This window comes from Aspergillus brasiliensis (genome assembly GCF_001889945.1).
Source record: "Aspergillus brasiliensis CBS 101740 unplaced genomic scaffold ASPBRscaffold_21, whole genome shotgun sequence".
Lineage (NCBI taxonomy): Eukaryota > Fungi > Ascomycota > Eurotiomycetes > Eurotiales > Aspergillaceae > Aspergillus > Aspergillus brasiliensis.
In genome coordinates, this window is record NW_027137462.1 from 136,610 (window position 1) to 159,587 (window position 22,978).

The 22,978-nt window shown below is 50.2% G+C and overlaps 10 protein-coding genes across 10 annotated transcripts; 6 read left to right on the forward strand and 4 right to left on the reverse strand.

Moving 5' to 3' along the window:
- Window positions 1–384: 384 nt before the first annotated feature.
- Window positions 385–2,498, reverse strand: ASPBRDRAFT_35102 (Zn(II)2Cys6 transcription factor; the record flags this gene model as incomplete). Its single annotated transcript, XM_067623314.1, has 4 exons — window positions 385–536; window positions 591–2,238; window positions 2,299–2,335; window positions 2,413–2,498. The coding sequence occupies 4 exons, from the start codon at window positions 2,496–2,498 to the stop codon at window positions 385–387; spliced, it is 1,923 nt and encodes a 640-aa protein (XP_067473596.1).
- A 1,145-nt stretch (window positions 2,499–3,643) lies between these two features.
- Window positions 3,644–4,954, reverse strand: ASPBRDRAFT_69778 (arabinan endo-1,5-alpha-L-arabinosidase; the record flags this gene model as incomplete). The annotated part of the gene is made up of 4 exons (XM_067629046.1): window positions 3,644–3,972; window positions 4,024–4,109; window positions 4,164–4,652; window positions 4,688–4,954. 4 exons carry the CDS (start codon window positions 4,952–4,954, stop codon window positions 3,837–3,839), a joined length of 978 nt encoding a protein of 325 aa, XP_067473597.1. The 3' UTR covers window positions 3,644–3,836.
- A 1,885-nt stretch (window positions 4,955–6,839) lies between these two features.
- On the reverse strand, window positions 6,840–8,746 carry ASPBRDRAFT_665892 (uncharacterized protein; the record flags this gene model as incomplete). Its single annotated transcript, XM_067628737.1, has 4 exons — window positions 6,840–7,385; window positions 7,643–7,734; window positions 7,837–8,104; window positions 8,161–8,746. 4 exons carry the CDS (start codon window positions 8,744–8,746, stop codon window positions 7,252–7,254), a joined length of 1,080 nt encoding a protein of 359 aa, XP_067473598.1. The 3' UTR covers window positions 6,840–7,251.
- Window positions 8,747–10,516: 1,770 nt separating this feature from the next.
- ASPBRDRAFT_200978 (uncharacterized protein) lies at window positions 10,517–11,163 on the forward strand (the record flags this gene model as incomplete). Its single annotated transcript, XM_067621497.1, has 4 exons — window positions 10,517–10,608; window positions 10,675–10,753; window positions 10,830–10,862; window positions 10,921–11,163. The coding sequence occupies 4 exons, from the start codon at window positions 10,517–10,519 to the stop codon at window positions 11,161–11,163; spliced, it is 447 nt and encodes a 148-aa protein (XP_067473599.1).
- Window positions 11,164–11,771: 608 nt separating this feature from the next.
- ASPBRDRAFT_48984 (isopenicillin N synthase family dioxygenase) lies at window positions 11,772–13,279 on the forward strand. The gene is made up of 3 exons (XM_067626210.1): window positions 11,772–12,093; window positions 12,143–12,211; window positions 12,263–13,279. The coding sequence occupies exons 1-3, from the start codon at window positions 11,779–11,781 to the stop codon at window positions 12,974–12,976; spliced, it is 1,098 nt and encodes a 365-aa protein (XP_067473600.1). The 5' UTR covers window positions 11,772–11,778; the 3' UTR covers window positions 12,977–13,279.
- ASPBRDRAFT_138188 (DUF1769 domain-containing protein) lies at window positions 13,148–14,185 on the reverse strand (the record flags this gene model as incomplete). Its single annotated transcript, XM_067618968.1, has 3 exons — window positions 13,148–13,377; window positions 13,451–13,957; window positions 14,020–14,185. The coding sequence occupies 3 exons, from the start codon at window positions 14,183–14,185 to the stop codon at window positions 13,148–13,150; spliced, it is 903 nt and encodes a 300-aa protein (XP_067473601.1).
- A 352-nt stretch (window positions 14,186–14,537) lies between these two features.
- On the forward strand, window positions 14,538–16,118 carry ASPBRDRAFT_163630 (short chain dehydrogenase/reductase family protein). The gene is made up of 4 exons (XM_067619516.1): window positions 14,538–14,915; window positions 14,967–15,177; window positions 15,236–15,610; window positions 15,670–16,118. Exons 1-4 carry the CDS (start codon window positions 14,818–14,820, stop codon window positions 15,982–15,984), a joined length of 999 nt encoding a protein of 332 aa, XP_067473602.1. The 5' UTR covers window positions 14,538–14,817; the 3' UTR covers window positions 15,985–16,118.
- A 415-nt stretch (window positions 16,119–16,533) lies between these two features.
- ASPBRDRAFT_79232 (uncharacterized protein) lies at window positions 16,534–18,954 on the forward strand (the record flags this gene model as incomplete). The annotated part of the gene is made up of 7 exons (XM_067629444.1): window positions 16,534–16,701; window positions 16,762–17,093; window positions 17,159–17,220; window positions 17,281–17,496; window positions 17,544–17,573; window positions 17,826–17,830; window positions 17,972–18,954. Exons 1-7 carry the CDS (start codon window positions 16,608–16,610, stop codon window positions 18,952–18,954), a joined length of 1,722 nt encoding a protein of 573 aa, XP_067473603.1. The 5' UTR covers window positions 16,534–16,607.
- Window positions 18,955–19,364: 410 nt separating this feature from the next.
- Window positions 19,365–19,832, forward strand: ASPBRDRAFT_138272 (uncharacterized protein; the record flags this gene model as incomplete). The annotated part of the gene is made up of 1 exon (XM_067618979.1): window positions 19,365–19,832. The coding sequence occupies one exon, from the start codon at window positions 19,365–19,367 to the stop codon at window positions 19,830–19,832; it is 468 nt and encodes a 155-aa protein (XP_067473604.1).
- A 1,144-nt stretch (window positions 19,833–20,976) lies between these two features.
- On the forward strand, window positions 20,977–22,971 carry ASPBRDRAFT_138255 (threonine/serine exporter family protein; the record flags this gene model as incomplete). Its single annotated transcript, XM_067618978.1, has 1 exon — window positions 20,977–22,971. The coding sequence occupies one exon, from the start codon at window positions 20,977–20,979 to the stop codon at window positions 22,969–22,971; it is 1,995 nt and encodes a 664-aa protein (XP_067473605.1).
- Between the last annotated feature and the right edge of the window lie 7 nt (window positions 22,972–22,978).

The following is a 22,978-nucleotide window of genomic DNA, read 5'->3' on the forward strand; positions in this document are numbered from 1 at the left end:
TGTCTGGAAGTTACATGCACGTGGCACGTCCTACTAGTAATACTAACTGTATCCGAAATATATTACGAGTATAGTAGTGGCAGTTCAATAGGATACCGCACGACTCATTTCTTCATTTCTTCGTTCTACATTACAGCTATGATTATAAACTAACGTGTAGCTAGTGACAATGTGTCCAAGGCGAGATTATACGATGTGAGTTCCTTACTGCAATCATCACCCTGCAAACTGTCGCACAGGGGTCATTGCGAAAGCACAGCGGACAGCTCTGCCTAGCGCCTTAGCCCACTGCCCCGGCACCTAAGTTGCATCCAGGGGAGGATGCCAGTACTCCCCTTGGAATACCAGATGGTGTGTGGGAGCAATTTTAGCAAGAGCCAGGTTCTATGTCGTCAAACCAGAGAGTCCATCCTTCTGGTACTCCGATTCGAGCTCATTTCGTAATGAGTATCTCGGCCAACAGACTCTGCTCTCATAGACATCGATCAATTCGAGCAATGCTGCCCGCTCATGAGGGGTATGAACGCTCATCCCAGCTGCAAAAAAAGGTCAGTAAAGAATCATACCACGAATATGAAAGAGCCTCGTACCCCCATATATACAATATAAAGACATTAGGCTGGCAGCGAGATCGTTGTCGCTTATAGTTCGAGCGATCCCACAAATTGTGTTCACTGATGTAGTGAGCAGCTTTTGCGCCGCCCGGTAGTCTTGAAAACCGTTGACCGTGGGACGATGTGATAACACCAGAATCCTAGCTAAGCTGTGTATTTGTAATGCCGCTGCATACGGAGGGGGATGGACCCAAATCGGTGGAAAGACAGTGGCGTTCTGCTCACAGGGGAGTGGATTGAACTCCGGTGGCAGATAATCCTGCCATTCCTGCAACATGTAGAGTAGCTCATTACCCCTCTCCAAGCGACTCTGTATGTCTTTAGATGCTGCCTCTTCGCGTGAGGCATAGTTGACGCATTGTCCAAGGATGTATGAAACAAAACTGGCCAGCTCCGCGGGGGATAGCGTGGAGATGTGTCGCTTGGGCTTCCAGAAGCTAAAGACTCGACGACGCTCGCGCATCGCTACCCATACGTCCTGCCGCAGCCACGCCCACCAGATGGCTTGGCGCAAACCCCCACATTCTCCATCGTTGTTTTGGTATCTTTGAATCCAGAATACCCCTTTCAGATGCCGCTCCCAGTCTCGATTAGATCCATCCACCATCTCGTATGTGCTGATCAAAAGGGACGTGGTAATTATTTCGTGGCTATATGCGTAGCTGGGATACTGCATAGCCTTATTGAGGTACTGTAGGGTCTCGTAGTAATACTGGACGGCAATGTTGCGATCGACGTCTGGGAAATCCAGCATTCTTCTTCCATATTCTCGGTATGGAACAAACCCGGCGCCTTTATAGGTATGCCAGATGGACAGATGGCGTGCCGAGAGAGCCAGAAGGGCCTTCATTACGCCCACGTTTCTCATGGCCAACTGTGGGACCTTACTCGAAATTTGTTGCGTTGGGTCAAAGAAATCGTACCAACTAGCCATATTCCGTACAAAATGTTTGAAGATTTGGTGTTCTTGCTCCGACAACTGTATAGGCGCAGAAGTACACCACGAGGACGGATCGTCGGGAAGCTTTGGCTGACCATCGGCTCCAGAGGATATTTTGTTCCCAATATCTGGGTCACGTTCGAAAGAGGCGGCTTGGAAGCTTTGACACTCCCTAGCATTGTGAGGTTGAAGGTTTCCGACCGTTAGATGGGTTGTTGAACCCTGGCACGCAGGGTTCACATCTCGGTGCGGTGATGACAAGAAAAAGTTCCGGTCCGCGTTCACCGCATCTTTGGCAAGAAGCTCGAACCAGCTCAAGGGAGCAATCCTGGTCGATACCGAGGAGTCTGTAGCTGGAGATGCTGTGAAATCGTGGGTTGAGGCGGAAGGAGAGACATGGCTGTATTGATGCAGACCGATCTGAGGCGTCACACTGCTGGGCTGAGCCCTTGGAGACGCCGTAGCCGACGCTCGGTGAGCGGAAGCGTCTTCATGTTGGCAGACATCTACCAAGACTCGCAGGGGCTCGTGTAGCTGCACCTGTGGAGTCAATTGTGATGAAGGAGACGAGTGTGCTGGGATAACTGGTTGTGTAGCCCCTATACTGGGACTCTCGGAATGATAGCTGCTCCCATAGACACAGTCGCGTTGGCCTTTGGCGCAAGGGCCGCATTGTGGGCGAGCCTGCGTCCATGTCAGCAGGAGAATTTTTCTCTAAATGAAACTTATGCCGAATCGTCGTACCTCATCACATTTGACATGGCGACGCTTGCAAACCAGGCTGTGGCAGTCAGCAGGTCCGTCCGACAGAAGGAATACTACTAGCACTAAAAGAAACTCGAAGGATTGGTCACTGACCAGCCAGTGGTGGCCCGCAATCCACGGCCGCGGGATTTGCGAGGTTTCCGGACGCCACGCGAGGTCCCCTGCGTTACATCGGCCATTGTACCTCACATCATCGGGGTCTTCGGCTACAGCATGCGAGGTCGCGAAGCGAAATGGCAAACAGCCGCAAGGGAAATCGATAGTCGGGGGATGACAGGTCGCGACGAGGCCCGGATTGACGTTGGTTCGGGAGTGGAGCAAGCGAGAAAAGCCGAAAACTATCCACTACCGAACTGCCTTGCTGATTCGACAATGGAAACCCACGGAATCGCCTCGTGACGAGCACAAGTGCCTGCCTGCGCAGATCGTAACCATGGGACGGTTCTTCGGGACACTGGCCGAATAACAGCAAGTATAAGCCAGAAGCAGCACATTCGCACCAATCTCGCAACAAGTGTATAATACCCAGCAAGTAGCCTCTGTTGTTGGGACGCGAAGCAAAGGTTCCCGCTTATCGCACAGCTTTTCGCCTTATCGTTCGGTCAATCCGTCCCTCGTTTGTCCAGCATTCTTCCCAGCAACGAATGCACTGGCCTCTTACCTATCAATTACGATGTGCAGTATTTATCCCAAGCAACATACGTCCGGGTCGACCTTAGCTGACATGGATCATTGCGGACAAGAGTAAAACCTGGCGAAGAGCGACAGATACCCAACGTAATTCCAGGAACTGGTTGATTGTAGTGAAAGCTGTAACCGGGCGCATCGAAGGAGCCGAATACAGCATTGATGAGAGAGGCAATGCAAGGGAGGAGAGGAACCTAAATTGAATAATGTTAGCATATAGCTCGAACTTTTGGGGTTCTCACGGCTGCGGAAGACGTAGGCGAATATACTGAAGGAAGAGTCGACGCCTCGCACCAAGTCTAGATATCCTCCATATACCTATGAGCAGGAACGACATTGACGCAGCTCGAGATAGAGAATATGCTATACCGTTTCAGCAGGACCGTTGTGATAGTCGCCACTGGAAGTCTAGTCAGTTTGAGGCGCCCGGCGGATGTGACTGACTCGCGGTGCGTAGAACAAGTAACTTTCCGTGACAGCTTCTGTTTCGAAGACAGTGCGGTAGGCATCTCAAAAATGACTAGCTTTTGATTCGCGATGTGCTCATCGGCGTGAGAAGGCATAACACGCCCGACAGAGTTGTTGAAGGAAGAGATGGCTGCTAAATGAAGTCGTAGAAGGGTAGGTAGGAAGCAGCGTCAGAGCTTAAACTATGAAGAATTGGAGACCGAGGGACAACAGAGCCTCAGGCAGAATATCACGCGGGGTGAACAGGTGAGTAATAATTTCACTATATGATACTATATCTCGGCCGAGTTCATCGCCGCAATCCTATGTACAACTTGCGACCTTCTCGTAGGCAGCCGCAATTCTCTCGCCAACCAATTCGCTTATACCACCGGCCATCCGCTGGAGAAGTCGATGGTGTTCCACCCAAACTGCGCGTCAGAATCCGCATACCCAATCGTGGTGTTCATGTAGTGGTAGTAAAGAACCGGGCCAAGGTTGGGATCGTCATATACACCCCTGAACCATAGTCAGTATATATATCTGTGGGGCGACCGCAGAAACACTTACTGTCCACCAGGTCCATAAACTTCTCCGTGGCTTTCGAGAACCAATGTGCCACCGCCATCCGTGCAGGCCGTACCATCGGAGTCAACCTTAGTATCAGTTTAGCTTGACTTCAGTTATTCTAAGTGCCGGGATATACTTACGAAATCACCGGTGGCCGAAGTCGAACGGCAGACCTTGATATGATACTCCTCGCCGGAAGCAGGCATGGACGTATCGTATCCACAGCAGATGCCCGCGGAATAGAAGAGGTAGTAGTAGTCACCATATTTGTACATGTACGAACCCTCCTCCGCATGGGTACCGGATGGATCATAGGCAATGTTATAAGAGGATGAGGCAGCAGCAGTTGGAGTTGATTTCATCGGGACTTGGTAGAGATCATCCCAGAACGACCCAAAGTTGATGTAGTAGGTGCCGTCGGCGTTGATCAGGTTGGCGTCGATGGCATTGTAGATCTTGGAAGAAGAAGATGCGATGCCAGTAGATCCATGGTCAGTCCAGGAGCCATATTCCATGGTCTCGGACGTTGCAAGCCCGATAGCTGAGTCCTGGGATCCGAAGGTCGACACAGCATAGTATACATAGTAGAGACCGTCTACATAGGAGACATCCGGGGCCTTGACTATCAGCTTGGCCAATCATGTTCAATGGGGGACATATTTACCCAAAGATCATCATTGCCGTCCAGATCGATGGACGATCCATCCGGCAGCATAGATCCAACGCTGGTCCATGGTCCCTCAATGGAGGAGGCAGAGACATAGGAGATCTTGTTCCCCGTAGAGAAGAGGAAGTATGTACCATCGGACTCCCTCCGGATCAAACCGGGATCATGGGTGGTACAAACGCCCGAGCATGCTCCGGGGTTGGCGTAGCCATACACGAGGCTGGCCAGCAGAGGAACCGAGGCAACTGATAGGAGCTGATACATGGCGATAAAGTCAGGTGCTGTCACCGCTGGAAGGCTTAGCTCAAAGCATCCAGATCTACTATCTTATATACAGTCATTAGACGACTACCAAGCCCACCGGAGGACTACAGTATCGATTCGTGGACAAAGTGGTTGTGTTTTCCGCCTGTCCGGAGCTACCTCCGTGATACTTCGGTAGTTTCGAGATGGTAGAGAGCACACATTGAAACAGCAATATTCCGGAGGCACCTGCCAATATTAACCGAAGTCTGATTCTTGTCGCATAATTTGGTACATCAGCAGGTAACACGTGCTGTGTGGACAACGGTGGCATTCGGTGGATAAGCTGATGAACACGTTAGTTGGAACGAGGGTATCTCTCTATACAATGGCCAAACACGATATACTAGGAAGGGATATGATGTCAGTAACAGGGATGAGCTGAAGACCAATGCTGCAACATTGGTTGTTCTGGCATCCCTAGCGTGCCCTTATCCCAAGTCATTACCATAAGCACACAAAATACGGATTTATAGCTACGCCCCTCGTCTTCGTCTCGGCATTCTGCGGGAGTATTTCCCGACCTCTGCACTATTCTGACCACCAAGCTCTGTAAACACAGCTTGTTCTTATCTACTACCAACCGATGACTTCCAGGAGGCAGGTAGGCGGGGTTTATCGCCAACTTGACCGTGTACCCTGGAGGGTCTCGAGGTGTCACTCGCAGAAAGGGGATCTTGTCTCAGCTGCGACCCCATTCGCTCTTGGCTGCTCAGGATTGGTGGCATGCGAATCTTGGCATAACCTTCGAAACAGTCTAGATAGTCCGCATTCCGCCAGCGCAGAAGAGGGTATTTGAGGGGATCAGACCCGAAATGTCACTGTGCAAACCGTGTAAAAAGTGTTGTTAATGCGGGTCAGATTATAGTAGATGAGATCCACGCACTTTGTTGTTCATACCACATCGAAGACACCAGAATCGCAGGGTGTTTGTAGGAGAGCACTCGTCCTCCTCCTGGTGGGCAAGCGCGTTAGACCGAAACATAAATGGAAACAAGCAGAAGTGAGTGGGGTTCTGCAGCGATGGGTGGAGCCGTAAGCGAGAACTTGAAGAGTTCTTCACCAGAACAGGAACCCCTTTCGAAAGAGTCCTTACGGAAATACCGCGGAAAGGCCAAATTCCCGGCCGATACAGAATCGATTATTAGTAATGCATTGTAGGATGTTGTGTTGAATTGAATCTAAAGTGTTAACTACTGTTCTTGCAAGCGGGAAAGGGCAGCCTGAGGCTTTCCACCGCAACCCAAGGCATGTCACCACCACTACTGGGTACAATGCAGTCCTCATCACATCACATCTTTGATCGACACACTATCATACCACATCTCTCGGACACCGTCGGACACAACAAGACAATACAGTGCACTATCTTGAGCACACGCCCATATTCCCAAAAGCCACCCACATTGGACATGGATGACCTGAACAATGCGGGGAAGGATCCCCAACCCTGCGCAGCACATGCATTAGTCGATCGGAACTAATTATTACCCTCATACTATGATGGGGGGAACTCCGTGCGGACTTCTGCGCGGGCAAGATGATCATATGGCCTCTTCAGAAGGATTGGCATCTCACATCTCAGGAAGGGATCTACATTTTATTCAGTCGTGAGTGGCCATCCCACCGGGACGAGCACTGCTGACGGGCGCTCTTCACGGATTGAACCTAACTTGGGTATACATTCGTATCAGGTAGATAGCAGGATGCAAGTTGAATGACTTATCCATTTCTGGCTCGTTGTCTGGATTTCAATCAAAGTCTTGATGGGCCGGAGAATATATATCATTCGTTGTGGGAGGAATGTAAAATCGTTCTACATTTACTCTAGAAAAAGGCCATAATAACTGGTCAAAGTATCCTCCCGGTACATTGTTCCAAGTCACGGAACACTTCCACATCAGGCAATAATCCGGGATGGACAGATGAAGGTTTGATTCGTTGCCTTATGGCCTACGGCAGTACTGTTTGAACTACTAACTTCATCAGCTAGCAATACGCATATTGTCGGGACATGCTATATTTAACAAACAACATTAATTTCTAGTCCAGTACTATTCATGTATGGGTGCCAAAGTAAGCTTCGTTGGTGATATGAAACTAAAAGATATAGAGACATGGAGAGACCCGGAGAACCAACAATTTATCAGTAGACGATCAGAGGCGCCAGCTTAGTCCGCAACGAGGAGAAGAGACATGGACCACGGCAGAGATCTAGATTGTCACTGCTATGTAATTGTATGTAGGTTGTCTCGTGTTCAATTATCACTATCTAATAGCATATTCTCATCGCGCACAAAGAACCACGATGTCGAGACACAGAGCGTGGAACAAACTTGGTGCACCATGTCAGTAGGCGTAACATCCATTTCCCTTGTAACATCGACTTGACCTTCTTGGATATTCTCAGTGCGAAACGCAAAGATCGCCTTACCCATCTCCACGATACCCGAATCAAATCAACGGCGCATAGAACACTCAAAGGGCTCCATCAAGGCATGGAGAAGTCCCTGTAGGGTACACTCGAAAAGCAAAAGAAACAAATGAAACCTGCCAATCCGCACACAGCAAAGGGGTGTAAAAGCTAATCCCCGATAAGGCCGCGCTTTTCACGCCGCCCCATAAAGCTAAAATACCAGGTGGGCTCACCATGTTTGACCCGACAGCCAGCATCCCACTGCTGCATCTCATTATGCATCCAGTAATCGTCATCTCGATCACCCCCGGAGCGCAGATCTCTGCTAAGGTCCATACAGTCCAAACAGAGCCCATCGAAGTATTTCGCCACGGTTCTCGCTGCTTCCCGAACAATATTCCCCCAGGATCTGTTGCAAGGAACACACGTTTCCACCTTTCCGGTCTTGGGGTTTGTGTAGGATCTCATATTGTTTGCGGTGAATAGACTCAGTTTTCCAAGCATGTCCTGAACACTCTGGTTTCTCATCGAATCTTCGAGGGGCCAGACTTGAATGCGGCCCAACTCCCGCAAATACTCGAAAGTGGTGAGTTCCTTACAGGAACACTTCCCAGTCTTGACAATTTGTCCCAATTTGTCATAGAGCTCTCTGTGTAGGATTGTGCGGAGTCGTCCTCGGGCGGCGTTGACCTGCTCTAAAAGCGAACGTTAGTGGCCCGCCCATCCAGAGTCAAGATGCTCAAGGACTCACGAATAACACGCGGTGGCAAATGCATCTGTCTGATGTCGGTTGGATTGTTCTCGGTGATGTGACCAATAGATTCATACACCAGCCTTTTGGTGACCTCTTGAAAACCTGGGGCATAGTCGAATACAAAGCACGGATACATCACTTCCCTGGCAAACCGAGCGTAGCGAATTTTGTTGACTGGCTTCTGGCTCTCGTGTTTCCACCAATTCTTGAACCATGCGCTGAGACGTTTCTGATCAACATTATACTTATCACATGACATTATTACATGCCATGTTCCCGCAATAGTGACTGAATCGAGAGACATGTGCTCGAGGGTACCGTGAAGGCTTCGCAGGAGAACTTCCATGCCTGTGCAGTTGTCCTCTTCTAGAGTAATCTTTTGAGTATCTGATTCAAGCCATCTCCCTCGCCTTAACATAGCCCTGAAATATTCAGAGTTGTCTACCAGATTGCCTCGCTGAACCTTGAATAAGACACTCTTTGTCAACCGCTTCTGGTCATCGTCGGTGTACTGGTTAACGATGATATCCATATCGGCTGTAGAACAGATGTCGATGACCTCAGGTTGAACTTCAGGATCCATCTTGACGTTGCCACTAGAATGGTGTAATGGAAGCAGTAAAAGAATCCAAGAGGGAATAAGATGTGCTAAAGAATGAACTGGTTTCAGTGTGAGAGACTGAATCCGCGATAGTGATGGAGAAGAAAGGGAACAATCCACTCAGGTAAAGGTAGATATATACCCCGCTTGTAATGAATGTGTTGCTTCTGTATGTTGTGTTTGAACACGAGATGATGTAGGATCAAGTGAATGAGATCCCCAACGCCGTGTTATCTCCAGCTAGAATCCCTACTCCAGCTCAGCAGCTCACTTAGACATCGGGTACGTGTCCCAAACAATCTAATCGTTGTCAGATGTCAAGGACAAAGTGGGTGTGGGTGGAACATCTGTGGCTGAGAGAGGAAAGCACTGGGAATACAATGTACTTTTCAGTCCTTATATAGTGAGCAAGAGAAGCGGAAAGTGAGTTTGAAATGATGTAGATGTAAACGTACTATTTTGCCTTTAGGATCCTCAGACTTGTGCTCCTGAGGAGAGTCAATCTTCGGACTCTTTTTATATTGAAGAATGACACAGCTGAGAACCGAGTTGAAGCTAAGGTGGTCGCAAACCCCCTGGAGATTGGCAGAAGAAGTAGAAGAGATGACAAAACAAAAGAACTGGAGTGATACAGGATATGGCATTGAGATGATGAGTGTCAGTTGTGAATTGAAAGAATTTCTGATATAAGGGAGTGAAGAGCCGATTTCAGTATCTGGCCGGTTATTCGACCACATTGAAGTTATCTCATACATGGCCATAGTATGTAATTGCTGTGGTAAAAAGATCTAGAACTTGTGGGTATTTGCCGGTGATATGGCACATATACTCATTCGCAAATCCTTCAGTGATCTGCTATGAAAGTGCGCTGAGTATCAGTAAAGACACTGAATTGATGGACGCTTTGTAGAGGGTTCTGTGAAGGCCTTGTAGATCACTTTGACATCACCCCTACCCCGTATATGAACACATCCGCTAACACCTATGTCCTTCTCAACGATTTGTAATTGTCCATAGTCTTGACGAAGGGCCTCTTCATCATGATACCCTATCCGGAGATCTTACTAGAGGGATACCACTCATATCTCTGACCTCCGAGACGAACAAGCATTGATCGTTTCTCGGCTTTGTCAACACTCATATGCTGCTGGCTCAGGATCCGTTTGTACCACCGTTTCTACGGCTCCTAAATTTGCGGCTGATGCCTCTGATGACGTACCCCAACTTCGCCTCACTCCAACGCTACCATTTCTTCCAAGCAAGAGGGAAAACTTTCCCTGGGTTGCCTCTACTCATCCCAATTTACACCAGGGTAATCACCGCAAGCGCAAAGCCGAAGAAGCCAAGTCAGATGCGTTAGCCGAGTCCAATCTACTGCAGCATTATCACGCATTTCACGATGTACAGACTAAAAGACTGGCTAGTGACGAGGCAGGTGCTATCAATCCATAAGTTGTAGGAAAGCATATTATTATAACAACGCTGTTTCCCTTGGTTTTCAAAAGGTTGAGGTTTCCTCGACCTGTTGGCTTGAAGGTGGTTTCTTGTTACTACTAGACACGGGTCATTTCTCTCAACCACGATACAAACCCCTCCTCTGTTCAAAGGCTCTCTATGTCAAAGATACCCCTTTCGCTCATCATATCATTTTTTCTGCTATCAGTGGACTGAGTATGTGTCTAAAAGGTGGATAACAATGTGGTTCTTCCATCCATCACATCATTTCCCGCTCAAAATAGTACAACTGGCCAGATGGCAAGTGTAGGGGTCGGATTTGCAGGTATCCTCTACGTCGCGATTGTTGGTGTCTGCGTGCATGGGGCCATCTCTTGCATTCGATTAAGGTAAACTTGTCAACACACCGATATTATCATATATACTATCAGTCAATAATAAGGCTAATACAATAGATTCGCGAATAACAGGTGTCCTTCCCCACATATCGGATCTTTCGAACCCAAGTCCGTCAAGGACTTGGAGCAAGCCCTTGTAGTGTCAAGGCGACGTGGTCAGATAAGCAACAATGGTACTTTTAAGATTCATGCTAATATTTGGGCTACTCTAGGGTTCAAACGAAAGAATGATGTGCACCAAGAAGGTATTTCGGTGGTACAGACCTGTACTTCGAAACGTCACTGACATAAGGGAATCTCTAGCTGCTGATAAGCAAGGAAGAAAAGCTCGAGGCAATAAAGGTCAAGGCGAAAAACCTCATAATCGTTCTCAAAATCAGTCCGAAGATGGTACACAAGATCTCTCCCGAGATGGTACCCAAGGTCGTTCTCGAGATTGTGCTGAAGATCGCTCTCGTCGTGGTTCTGAAGATAGCGCTTTCCACCGTGGTGATCATCCAGTCGTGTCAGGTTGGAAGCATTTCCGACTGCTGGCAGGCCGTATAGGCGATAGTCGGCTAGGATGGAGTACCTGCTGACCAGGTGTCATACCTGGAATTCTGTGAATTTGCCTGAGAGGGAAGAAGGCGTTCTTGTTTGTTCTTACGCTTAGTGGAGGATTCCCCTTTTGGGGCTCACAATAGTGTGTGATTATTCTTTGCTTCAAACGGTGAAGCACCTGCATAGCTCGCATCTAAGTAGCGGGCTCGATCAGGTATAAGAACTTGGATGGATTCAATTGACTTGAATAGTGTATGATGACAATACTAGATATGTATAACGATTACTTCTTTTCTATAGACTAGCCATTGGAAAAGTAGAGCGAGCTCCAAGAAATGATAGTAGCCACAAAGGATGATGTGTTATCTGTCGTCGGCCTCGGGACAGCGCTGCATTGAAATACTCGTTCGTTAAGAGATAGGAACACGATCTCTACCAGGCACATCCCATACCAATCACACATTGTACAGTGTCGGTGGTAAGCGATGCTTGTCCCACCGCAGAAGGTGTCAGCGAGTCGGAAATGGCGCAAGCACCAGTTTGCACCCCACCGCCTCCGATAAAACCACCCCGCATGCATCCACAGGCAACTCCTCAACTAACTACATTATATCGACCATCATGACGGTCAATCCTCCGTCTTTTACTTCTATCCCCATCCTCGACTATTCCCAGGCAACATCATCTGAAGAGAAACCCAAGTTTCTCGCCAACTTGCGCAATGCCTTGGTTAACGTGGGCTTCTTCTACCTCATCAACGCTCCGATCGCGGCTCGGGTGCGCGACGAGCTAGTCGAGAAGACCTTCCGTATATTTGATTTGCCCCTGGAGAAGAAGCTCGAAATCGAAATGGTCAACAGTAAGCATTTTCTGGGATACTCTAGACTCGGAGCAGAGACCACCGCTCGTCAAACCGACTATCGGGAACAGTTTGATGTGCGACCGTCGCAACCTCGACAAAATCACTAGTGACTAACGGACGCAGTTTGCGACGGAATTGCCTCCCCCGGCGCCAGATGCACCCCTATACCGTAATATTCGAGGTCCAAATCAGGTGAGTTCCGCAGATTATACGTGTAGTCTACGAGATACTAACGAAGCGCAGTGGCCCGATGAGAAAGCCATCCCGGGCTTCCGTCACGCCGTAGAGGCGTACCTGGCTGAGATGAGTCCCGTTGCCGAGGCATTCAAAGCTCTTATAGCAGAAGCGCTGGATTTACCTCCGACAGCACTGCAGCAATTCTTCGAGAATCCAACGCAGCAGAAGCTAAAACTCATCAAATACCCACCTCCAACTACGCCATCTGAAGCACAAGGCGTCGGAGCCCATAAGGATTCCGAGTTTCTGACATTCTTGCTCCAAGCTACGCCGCATACCGGACTTGAGGTGCAAAACAAAGCTGGGGAATGGATCCCCGCGCCGCCAATGCAGGATTCGTTGGTCGTCAACATCGGTCGCGCGCTCGAGGCCATCACAGGCGGGGTGTGCACAGCCACAACGCACCGAGTAAACTTGGAAGCAGAGAATTTTGTTGATGCGCAAGGTGCACCACTGGGACCGCGATTTTCGATTCCTGTGTTCCAAGGCATGAGTCTGGACTTGTCGGCGGAGAATATCTCCCTTGAAATCCCGGCACATATCAAGGATCTGATCAAAAACGATAAAGTCCAATCAGATGCGGAGGCGACCTTCAATAAAATTTTCAAGGGACGTGTTGGCGAGGGCACGCTTATACATCGGGTTATGAGTCACCAGGATGTTGGGCGGCGGTGGTATCCGGAGTTGTTGGACTGGGCCCTGGGCGAGTACGAAAAATAGACTGTAGCATCTGTGGCAGATAACAAGTGCTGGTGCTGTCTAACACTGAAGAAGGTAGCCTATCCTCGAATCCAACTACCCTTGAACTCCAAGGGAACAATTTCATTCTCAGGCGTCCTGTACATTAATTGGTCTCTGCCAACCATGCTCTTCCAAACCACATAATCTGATCTAGTCCACATCGTCTACCTCTTGTTCGTCCTCTACATCTACTAAATCATCGCCCTCATCATCCTCATCACTATTATCCCCAGCTTCTTCTTCCAGCACAACTGTCAAGCAAATCACCAAATATACCTCCCCCGTCGCCCGATTCTTCAAGACATACCGAAGAACATTGTTCTTCTCACTGACGTATTTTCCAATATGGAAGCTAAATCCAGGTATCCGAATCGCAAACTCTGTCACACATCAGTCTCAACCATCATCGCACAAAGAAGACCATTATGAAATAAAGCAACGCGAATAACATACCATTGAAATCCAAATACCCATTCCCAAAATCCACCGCATAAGTCCTCCCCTTCTCAAAGATAAACTCCTTTCGTTTCGCCTCTGTCTGAAAGTGCGATCTCCGTGACGACGGGCTATCGGGAATGTTGTACTCTTTCCGCACATCCGCACCGGATCCTGTGCCGCCTTCCTGGACTATGACATTCTCCTCGTTGTTCCCATTCTCCTCCTTATCGCCAATCGAGAACTGGTTCCATGACGCTAGTCCAGGACTGTATAGATATGGCTTGTCGGCGTATGCATCGCCATCTAATGAGGGGTCGAGTGTGGACTTGACGATCTTCAAGGCGGTATTGAATCCCGTTGGGAGGTATGGGCGGATTGGGTGGTCGAAGTCATTCCCGAAGATGAGGTCGTTGCCGTTTACGTCGTCGGTGAAGTTGAGGGTGAAGCTGATTGAGAAGAGGTTTGATTTGAAAGGGGGTGTGTCGAAGTAGGTGTTTGTTTTGGGGGAGGTTGTTGGGTAGCCTGCAGTTGGTTAGGATGGAAGAGTATTAGTGGTGGTGGGTTGAGAGAGAGGGTGTAGTTACCTGTGTAATCTTTGATGCGCACCCAGAGGTTGCTGGTTAAGTGGTCGCTCTTGAAATGTAGAGGAGATGTACTATTTACCGTCACGGTCTCGTGAGTGTCTTGGGCGTAGGATGTCCCTGCGGTGACCTTCAGGCGTTGGTTTTCAGGAGGAGCGCTGGAGAACATGTTCGACAATGGGTGGTGGTGCTGTTGTGTTAATTTATTTTACACATATGATACTAGAAAGCAATCTAATTGCAAGAATGAGTGATACTGCTCTGAGGTAGCAATGGAATTCGTTTCACAGCAATTACTGTCACATTTTGTGATGAGTAGCTCTACTTTGGAGTATCATCAAAAGCCGTTGCTACCGGAATGACGTAGTGCATCGCACATTAATCCTCGATTAGATATGACGCACATTTTATGACTTATGCAACCTTAGTCATTTTTATTTATGCAGTTCATCTCTGGGTTAAAGTGCGGGTGATCATCGCACCCTCCAACGCTCTTAATATTGTACAATGCAAGCACCAAGATGATAGTGTCAACAGGGCAATGGCGAGACCATCCCCTGATGATCCAGGCCAAGATGGCACTGGAAATATCCAGTCAACCACCGACGTGGAGTGCCACCCTGTTTTCCATTTGCCCCTAGCCATGGCACCGTGGTGACACTATCCTGATATCATACTTACGCGCGAAGTCAATTAGCTAGCTCTGCAACTTTAATATCCTCCGCCAACGCACTCAACAACACTTCTCACTCCAGAAACCTCAGAATCGCATCAATCCCAAGCAGAAACAGAGACAACAAAATGCAGTCCGTCCTACAACCCATTCTCGGTCCCAAAAAAGAGATCCACGATCTCACCGGCCGTGTCGCCCTCATCACAGGCGGTGCGCTGGGTATAGGGTAGGTTTTTCTCCTACATTATACCCCTACATCAGCTAACTCCTAATTCAGGTACGAGATTGCCCGCGCCTTCGTCCTCAATGGCGCCAAGGTATACATGACCAACCGGAAAGAAGAGCAAGGCCAGGCCGCGATCGAACAAATCAAGAAAGAAGCCGGCGAGAATGCGCAGATTGAATGGTTTCCCTGTGACATGGGTAACTTGAACGAAATAAAGAAGGTGTTTGAGGATTTCCGGAAGAAGGAAGATCGATTGGATCTTGTGCGTTCAGTCGCCCAATACCCCCTTTGGAAATGTCAATGCTGATATAGAGTGACAGCTTATTCTTTCGGCCGGAATAAACGCCAACCAATACGGTGAAACGCACGACCACATTGATCGCCATTTCGAGGTCAACTGGCTGGGCCAGTTCTATGTGGTGAATCTGGTCTACCCGCTGCTGAGGAAGACGTCCAAGTTGCCTGATACCCCTGCGCCGAGAATCGTCTTCGAGACTTCGGAGCAGCATCGCATGGCACCGAAGAATGTGCACTTTGCGACGTTGGAGGAGATCAACAACCCCGAGGTCGGAAACCTCGAACTCTACGGACGGACGAAGTTGGCTATCATTCTTGGAGTTAAGTACGGACTGTTGGATCGGGTGATCAAACCCAACAATGACAATATCTACGCGCTTTCTGTGCATCCTGGTGCTGTACGTTCATATCTACACACTCGCATATTAAGAGACGGCTGGACTAACATGGCAATCAGGTAAACACGGCAATGCAACAGCAGTGGAAGGACGCATATCCAGGTCTACTAGGCAAGCTTCTGACGACAGTCATGCTGGCAGCTGGTCGCACACCCGAGCACGGCTCCTTCAGCGCACTGTATGCGGCGACAAGCCCCGAGGTCGAAGAGAAGGGTTGGAACGGATACTACTTCAGTGACCCTGCACAGCCCGGAAAGGAGTCCGCTCAGGCATCGGATCCGTCGTTGGGGGCTGCATTGTGGGACCTCAGCCACAGAATCATCAAGGAGAAGGTTGGCGATGATGCCATTGTCGACTGGAATACCAGCGCATAGGCGGAGGACACTTTTAGCGATTGCTTGTATGTTATGATAATGACGTATATCTTCTAGAATGAGCTCAATCTCTCGACAAATTGCTTTCGAGGGGATGTTGCGCCGTAATGCTTACATAAAATGTATCATTCTTCAACACCCATATCTCCTTTCCCATGACAATACTCCCTTTCCAATTAGATCATCATTTACAAAGTTAGGATATCCCTTCGGAAACCGACTTATCTCCGCCGAATTTAACATCACATTGTTCACCACTCCGCCATTTGCACCACCGCTCCAGGGTACCCGGGATATGCATCGAAGAGCGGTTCCGGCCCGTTAGCGGCTCTCCCAGTAGTAGTGGCCCACCGGTCTCTGCTTCAGCCTTACAACAATCCTATTCACCAATCCCGGCCAACCGCGGGAAATGGTCTCTGCTCGCTAAAAGCCGGAGCGGAAGTTATCTCCGGCAATGAGGGGCTTCTACTTAGTCTTTCGTTTAGGTATAGATAGACTATTTATCTTGCCTCTCTTGCTACTTCAGTCCATTATTTTACACATTATCTACTCCATTTGCGACTAACTAGTGTATATATATATATATATATATATATATATATTTCTCAATTAAGACCGCAACAATGACCTGCGAAGCCTGCCGTACTATCCCCCCCGTTATTTCGGAGGGATATACTCCCAAGGGGAGTTATACGCAGATTGCGGATTTGAAGACATGTATATCCCCCATTTTTTATTTACGTGTAAATACTAAGTACTAGCTCACCATTGAATCAGATATCACCGGTCCCTCTACCGCCACCATTGGCATCATCGACATCTACGATATCTTCGGTCTCTCCAACCAAACCCTTCAGGGCGCGGATCTCCTCACGGCAAGACTCAATGCCCTCGTTCTAGTGCCCGATTTCTTCCACGGCGAGCGCGCGGATTTGTCCTGGTTTCCGCCGGATACGGATGAGAAGAAGGCTGCGCTGTTTGGGTTTATTAATACTAAGGCGGCGGTGGGTGAGAAGGTTGGTGTTTTGGGGAAGGTGGTTGAGGAGGCGAAGGGGAAGTTTGCGTCCGTGAAGAGTTGGGGGGCGTTTGGGTTGTGTTGGGGTGGGAAGGTGAGTTCATACTTTAGTGAATGGGTTTGTGGTGTCGATGATGCTGATGCTGGTGGGTTTGGCAGGTTACTGCGCAGGTTTCCGGACCTGATTCGCCGTTTGTTGCTTCGGGGCAGGTGCATCCCGGGTATGTTTTGTTTTGTCATCTATTGGGATGGTGGATGCGGTTGCTGATGGGAATGAATAGGTTCATGGAGGTCGAGGAGGCTAAAAAGTTGACTATTCCTCATATTGTGCTTGCATCGAAGGATGAGCCGGCTGAGGCTGTCAAGGGGTACGCTGAGGTCGTGGCTAGCAACGGCATTGGTGGTGTTGTCAAGACGTATCCTACCATGTGGCATGGCTGGATGGGTGCTCGTGCTCAGTTGGGGACTCCGGAGGGATTAGCCGAGTATAAGCGGGGGTAAGTATTGCCTTTCCTGTGAAAACCAGGTTGCTGACGATGTATAGGTACAATCAGCTGGCTGATTTCTTTGAGAAGTACCTCAAGTCGGAGGCGAAGATTTGAATATAGTAAGAAATCACTAAATAACTTAGTTACTAAGTTGATCAGTGAAGATGTCAAGACGTGACAAGCTGCTACCAGAGTAGTTGAGTGGGGATATATATTCTTTTGCGACTACCAGCACCCAACGCCAGGAACTCTATAGAACCACCTATAGTATCAATGCTAGATTCATTATTAGACTGCAACAATAATGGAAATGATACAAAGCAATAGAACCATCTCAGCCAAGGTAGATGTATACTGCAAAGACACCGGTACGTACTCCGTAGAAGACTCGCCTGCCGACCGACCCACGTGGTCGGGCGAAGCCGCCAACCAACTCCGACTCTCAACATTTATCCTCCAGAAAGCCATCATATGATCATGACAGCCTCCCCTTCCGTCCTCATCTTCGGCGTCGGCAGCGTCGGTGCCATCTACCTCCACCAACTGCAACGCGCCGGCTGCACCGTCACGGCCGTCTGTCGCTCCAACTACGACGTCGTCGCCCACCACGGCTTCACCCTGCGCAGTCCCCGCTTCGGCACCGTCACCTACCGCCCCGACCACACCGTTCGTTCCCTGCACGACTGTCCCCGCGACACCACATACGATTATGTCTTGGTCACGACCAAGGCCTTCCCCGGTCGGACGCCCTCCTTAGCAGACCAGCTTCGACCGGTGCTTGAAAATCATCCACACACAGCCATTGTCCTGGCGCAGAACGGTATCGACATCGAGAAGGAGATCGCGGACGCGTTCCCGTCCAACCCAGTCATCAGCGGGGTAGTCTACCTCCCTACCGTTCAGACAGAAGCCGGTGTGATCGATCATGCGGAGCCGCTGGATCTTCTGGAACTCGGGACGTATCCGGCTTGCGCACCGGAGGCACATAGACGGGCGGCGGAGAGATTCGTCGAGTTGATGATAAAGGGCGGCGGAGATGCGGTGTTGTTCGAGGATATACAAGAGGCGAGGTGGGCGAAATTGTTGCTCAACGCGGCATGGAACCCGATTTGTGCGTTGTCATTGTGCACGGATGGTGGGTTCTTGTTGACTTCGGAGCCCTTTGCGCGTGATTTAGCCTGGGGGATTATGATGGAGATCGTGGCATTGGCGAGGGCGGTTGGGATTGCGGGCGTGGATGAAGAGGCGGCCAAGAAGAGGTTTGCATTGGCGGAGAGAAGAGCTAGAGAGGGGACAGGGAGAGAGATGAGTATGCTGCAAGATGTGAAAATGGGGAGGCCATTTGAGGTCGAAGCGATCGTGGGGAACGCAGCAAGGCTGGGGAGGAAGTATGGGGTGTCGATGCCACGGTTGGAGACGGTGTATGCATTGGCCAAGGGGAGGTTGGATGTCTTGATGGGTGTGTAGTTTTCGATGAGAGGCGATCGGTGATCCATTCCTCTTAGACAGTAGATGTAGATCATCAAGATAGTGGTGCACTTGCACGCCAGACATCTGAGGCAGCAGTGACAGCGTGAAAGCGCCCGCTGATATGTGAATGATGGCCTTTCACCTGCATGCTGGACGCAAGGGTTGTCAGTTACTGTTCAATACCAGTGACCACAGACAACCACCAGGCTGTCAGTGAATGAATGCACTGCTGCCTCATTTCAAATCATTCAGTCAAAGAACACCTCAGCGCGAGAACTCTCATACACTCACAGCGATCCGGACTTCCTCTCACGATCACCAAACTCCCTCTTACTACCACTCATCTTACTACCAGTCATCTTACTACCACTTGTCTTACTACCACTTGAAATTACTCTGACTTCAACATGGACACGGATGAATCCACCCCCGAGTTCTACGACGTCTACCTGACCGAACAGCACGGCGCGCGCAACCACCTTGCCATCTTCATCGAAAGCGACCCCGACGCCGAACCTTTCTGCAACAGCGGCCGGCTCTACCATGTGGTGGGCACCATCCTGCGCGGCATGGACTACGGCCATCGCAATACCCCCGACCCCGAACTGCTGCCCGGATATGTGATGGACTCGAAGCGAAAGATTGCCGTCATCGCCAAGGACGACGTGATTCGATTTGAGCGGGAATGTGCCGAGGAAATCCCCCCTCCCCCTGCTCAATTGACCCTCAGTGGGAAGCCGTTGAACCTGGCCGTGCCATTGTATCGCTGCACCGACTGGGTGAAAGACGTGGTCGAATTGGCCTTCCAACTTGGCATCTTCAAGCGGGATGGGAAGGAGGACAAGATCTACTACGGCGGATCGGAAGAAGTGTGACACACGGAGCATAGGAGGGATATCTACGGATGATCCAATGGTGTTGGATGGAATGGAATGCAATACTACAACCCGGGGGCGGAGTGTGTCAAATAGATGGAAAGCAAAGAATCAGTATCCACATAGTCTGGAATGACAGTCGGGGCACTGGAAGCGAGGATGGCTGGAACCGTGGCTCACCATGTTCTGGAACTCAAGTCACAACCTGCAAAGCAGTCAAACAGCTGACGTTTCCCGCCAACCACGGATAACTGGTCGGATGCAAGTGCCGATTGGCTGGTGGGCCTGTCTTGACTGGTGCCGTTATTCCCGAAGTTGAAGCTAGTCGACTTAACTAGTTAGTAGTCAATCAACTTATTCGGTCATTCCAAGTTTATCCAGTTTAACCCCCTTGGCTCTTTATCCACACTTCCATCGCCTCTGCTATACTTAGAATCTCTCTGTAGTTTGGCTATAATTATCGCGGATTATAGTGCGATCCGATCATATCTAGGGTCATGTCCCAGCTCAATCTCCCCTTCTTCCCCAGCCGACGAACAGGGACTCCAACGGCCAGTGCCAAGGGGCGAAGCTTTGTGGTGGGGGCTGATCCGCCGTCGTTTCAGAAGCTCCTTTCTTCAGTGTTCAGGAGAGGTCTGGCCCGAGGTCTCGACTGCATATTTGAGGAGAGAAAAATTTCCCCGTGGAGATGGGTTTCCTCATATCCCCCTCCTGGCTGGCCTCTAGTTCAGGCGACTTTAGCACTGCTACGTGTTCGTCGTCTACGGAGGAACAACAGGCGAACCCCTCCCGATACGTAAAGAGATCAGCATTTGGCCGGGGATAACATCATTTGCTCGGCTTCTCCTCTTTTTGGTGGGTCTACACACCCCTTTAGTCGGGTCCTTTTTCTTGCTGCTCTTCCCGCCAAATTTTTGTTCTTTTTCCCGGGGAAATCGTGCCATCTTTTCTGTCTGGCACTTTTCAGACGTTGTCAGTTGTCAGTCGGCCGTTTCCTTTTCCCTTGGCCACAGCATGTAAGTGCCGTTCCGTGGTACGCTCTCCGAGAGTTCAGGCACCGCCAGGAACGCGTTCAGAAACTGAGACAAAATTCAGGTTCCCCTCGTGATAATTGTATTGCTTTCGATTATGCCTACATCTCAGCATGTCCATTCCAGTTGACGATTCCAAAACCCATCTGGGTCCTCCTCGACGAGACACCGATCCCTCCAGCGATGACGACCGTCATCTGGGTAACCAATCGACTAACAATGACGAACGGCCGTTGACCAGCGACAATCCTCCACCGGCCTCGGGTGGTAACCAGTGGGGTGTGCTCTTCAAAGCCATCCGCGATGGCACTTCACAACTGGCGGAGAAACTCGGTCGTGATCCGGACGGCGGGGATGGACTGGATTCGGCCTGGCACCCGGAAGACTACGGATTCCAGGAGGACATTGAGATGAGAGAGATGCTCGCTCAGGAGGAACTCGAGAACGATGCCTACGCCTCCAAGCTGCAGTCCGTGCTGGGTTCGGACGCCAATAACCTCGTGAAGAACTTGGGTCTGGGCGAGACTCCGTCGCGCACAAATAGTAACGACGAGAACCTCGTCGGCGGTGTGCTCTGGCATTTACTCAGCCATCAGATGGGTCATAACCCGGAGGAGATTCATGACGATGGCGCGGTCCCAACATCGACGGAAGACGGACTGGCGCCGTTACCTACCGAACTGCGGAAGCGTCGCAAGAAGAAGTGGTACGATGAGGATCCCACCAATGATAAAGAAGGCCGGCGGAAAATGAAGGAGGAGCTGTTGACGCAGAAGATTGGTTCGCTTCTGACCCGCCAACGCTATATGATCCAGCTGTGTCGCGCACTGATGAAGTTCGGCGCTCCGACGCATCGTCTCGAAGAATACCTGCAGATGACCGCCTACCGACTGCGCGTGCAGGGCCAATTCATGTACATTCCCGGCTGCATGATTATCTCATTCGACGATCCCCTCACCCGTACGGCAGAGGTCAAGCTGGTCCGCACACCCCATGGATTGGATCTTGGGCGACTTGGTGACATCCACAACTGCTATAAGAATGTGCTCCATGGCAGACTGTCGCCGGATGAAGCTCTGCCGGTGATGGACGAGCTGCTTACGCGGAAAAGTCGCATTCATCAGGCCTGGTTGTTGGTTTTGCTGTCCGGCCTGGCGAGTGTGGCCGTGGGTCCGTGGGCGTTCAGCGCGCGCCCGGTTGACATGCCCATCATCTTCATCCTGGGCTGTCTCCTTGGTATCTTGCAGTATGTGCTGGCGCCACGGTCAGCGCTATACTCGAATGTGTTCGAAGTCACCGTGGCCATGCTCACGTCGTTTTTGGCTCGCGCGTTTGGAAGCATTTACTACTCCAACGGCGAGCCAATCTTCTGTTTCTCTGCCCTGGCAGAATCATCCATTGCGCTGATCCTGCCAGGATATTCGGTGCTGTGCAGCAGTCTGGAATTGCAATCGCATCAGATCGTGGCAGGGTCCATCCGACTGGTCTATACTATTATCTATTCGCTGTTCCTGGGCTACGGCGTCACCGTGGGCCTCACGGTTTACGGACTGATGGACGATAATGCGACCAAAGCGACGACCTGTCCGTCACGGGATACCAATATTTACGGCAGCGTGTATGTGCAGGAATTCGTGTTTGTGGCGGTATACTGCGCCTTTGCCGCCATCCTCAACCAGGCCAAATGGAAGCAGCTGCCGATCATGTCCTTCATGGGCGTCGCCGGCTACACGACCTACTACTTTACCGCCAACCACTTGGACAGTCGGTTCGGCAGTACCGTCGGAGCCTTCACGATCGGATTGTGCGCCAACTTGTACAGTCGCGTGTGGCATGGACACGCGGCTGCGGCCATTGTGCCGGGCATGTGGACGCTGGTTTCGTCCGGTCTGGCCAGCAGTGGATCCATCATCTCGGGTTTGGCCTATGCAGAAGCCGTGAAGAATAATACCGTCTCGGATGCGACTAGCACCAAGACGCAGGAGTCACTGGGAGGGTTGGCGCTAAGCATGGTGCAGACGGCATTGGGGATCACGGTTGGGCTGTTCCTGTCCGCGATGGTGGTCTACCCTGGTGGAAAACGCAAGGGTGGATTGTTCAATCTGTGAATATTTG

What these genes read in the sequence shown, in the direction of transcription:
- ASPBRDRAFT_48984 (XM_067626210.1), top strand. Translation starts at nt 11,779, where the DNA reads ATGACGGTCAATCCTCCGTCTTTTACTTCTATCCCCATCCTCGACTAT. An exon ending in ACTATCGGGAACAGTTTGAT is followed by an intron (nt 12,094 to 12,142) that starts GTGCGACCGTCG and finishes TAACGGACGCAG; the next exon opens with TTTGCGACGGAATTGCCTCC. An exon ending in ATATTCGAGGTCCAAATCAG is followed by an intron (nt 12,212 to 12,262) that starts GTGAGTTCCGCA and finishes AACGAAGCGCAG; the next exon opens with TGGCCCGATGAGAAAGCCAT.
- ASPBRDRAFT_163630 (XM_067619516.1), top strand. Translation starts at nt 14,818, where the DNA reads ATGCAGTCCGTCCTACAACCCATTCTCGGTCCCAAAAAAGAGATCCAC. An exon ending in GGCGGTGCGCTGGGTATAGG is followed by an intron (nt 14,916 to 14,966) that starts GTAGGTTTTTCT and finishes CTCCTAATTCAG; the next exon opens with GTACGAGATTGCCCGCGCCT. An exon ending in AGGAAGATCGATTGGATCTT is followed by an intron (nt 15,178 to 15,235) that starts GTGCGTTCAGTC and finishes ATAGAGTGACAG; the next exon opens with CTTATTCTTTCGGCCGGAAT.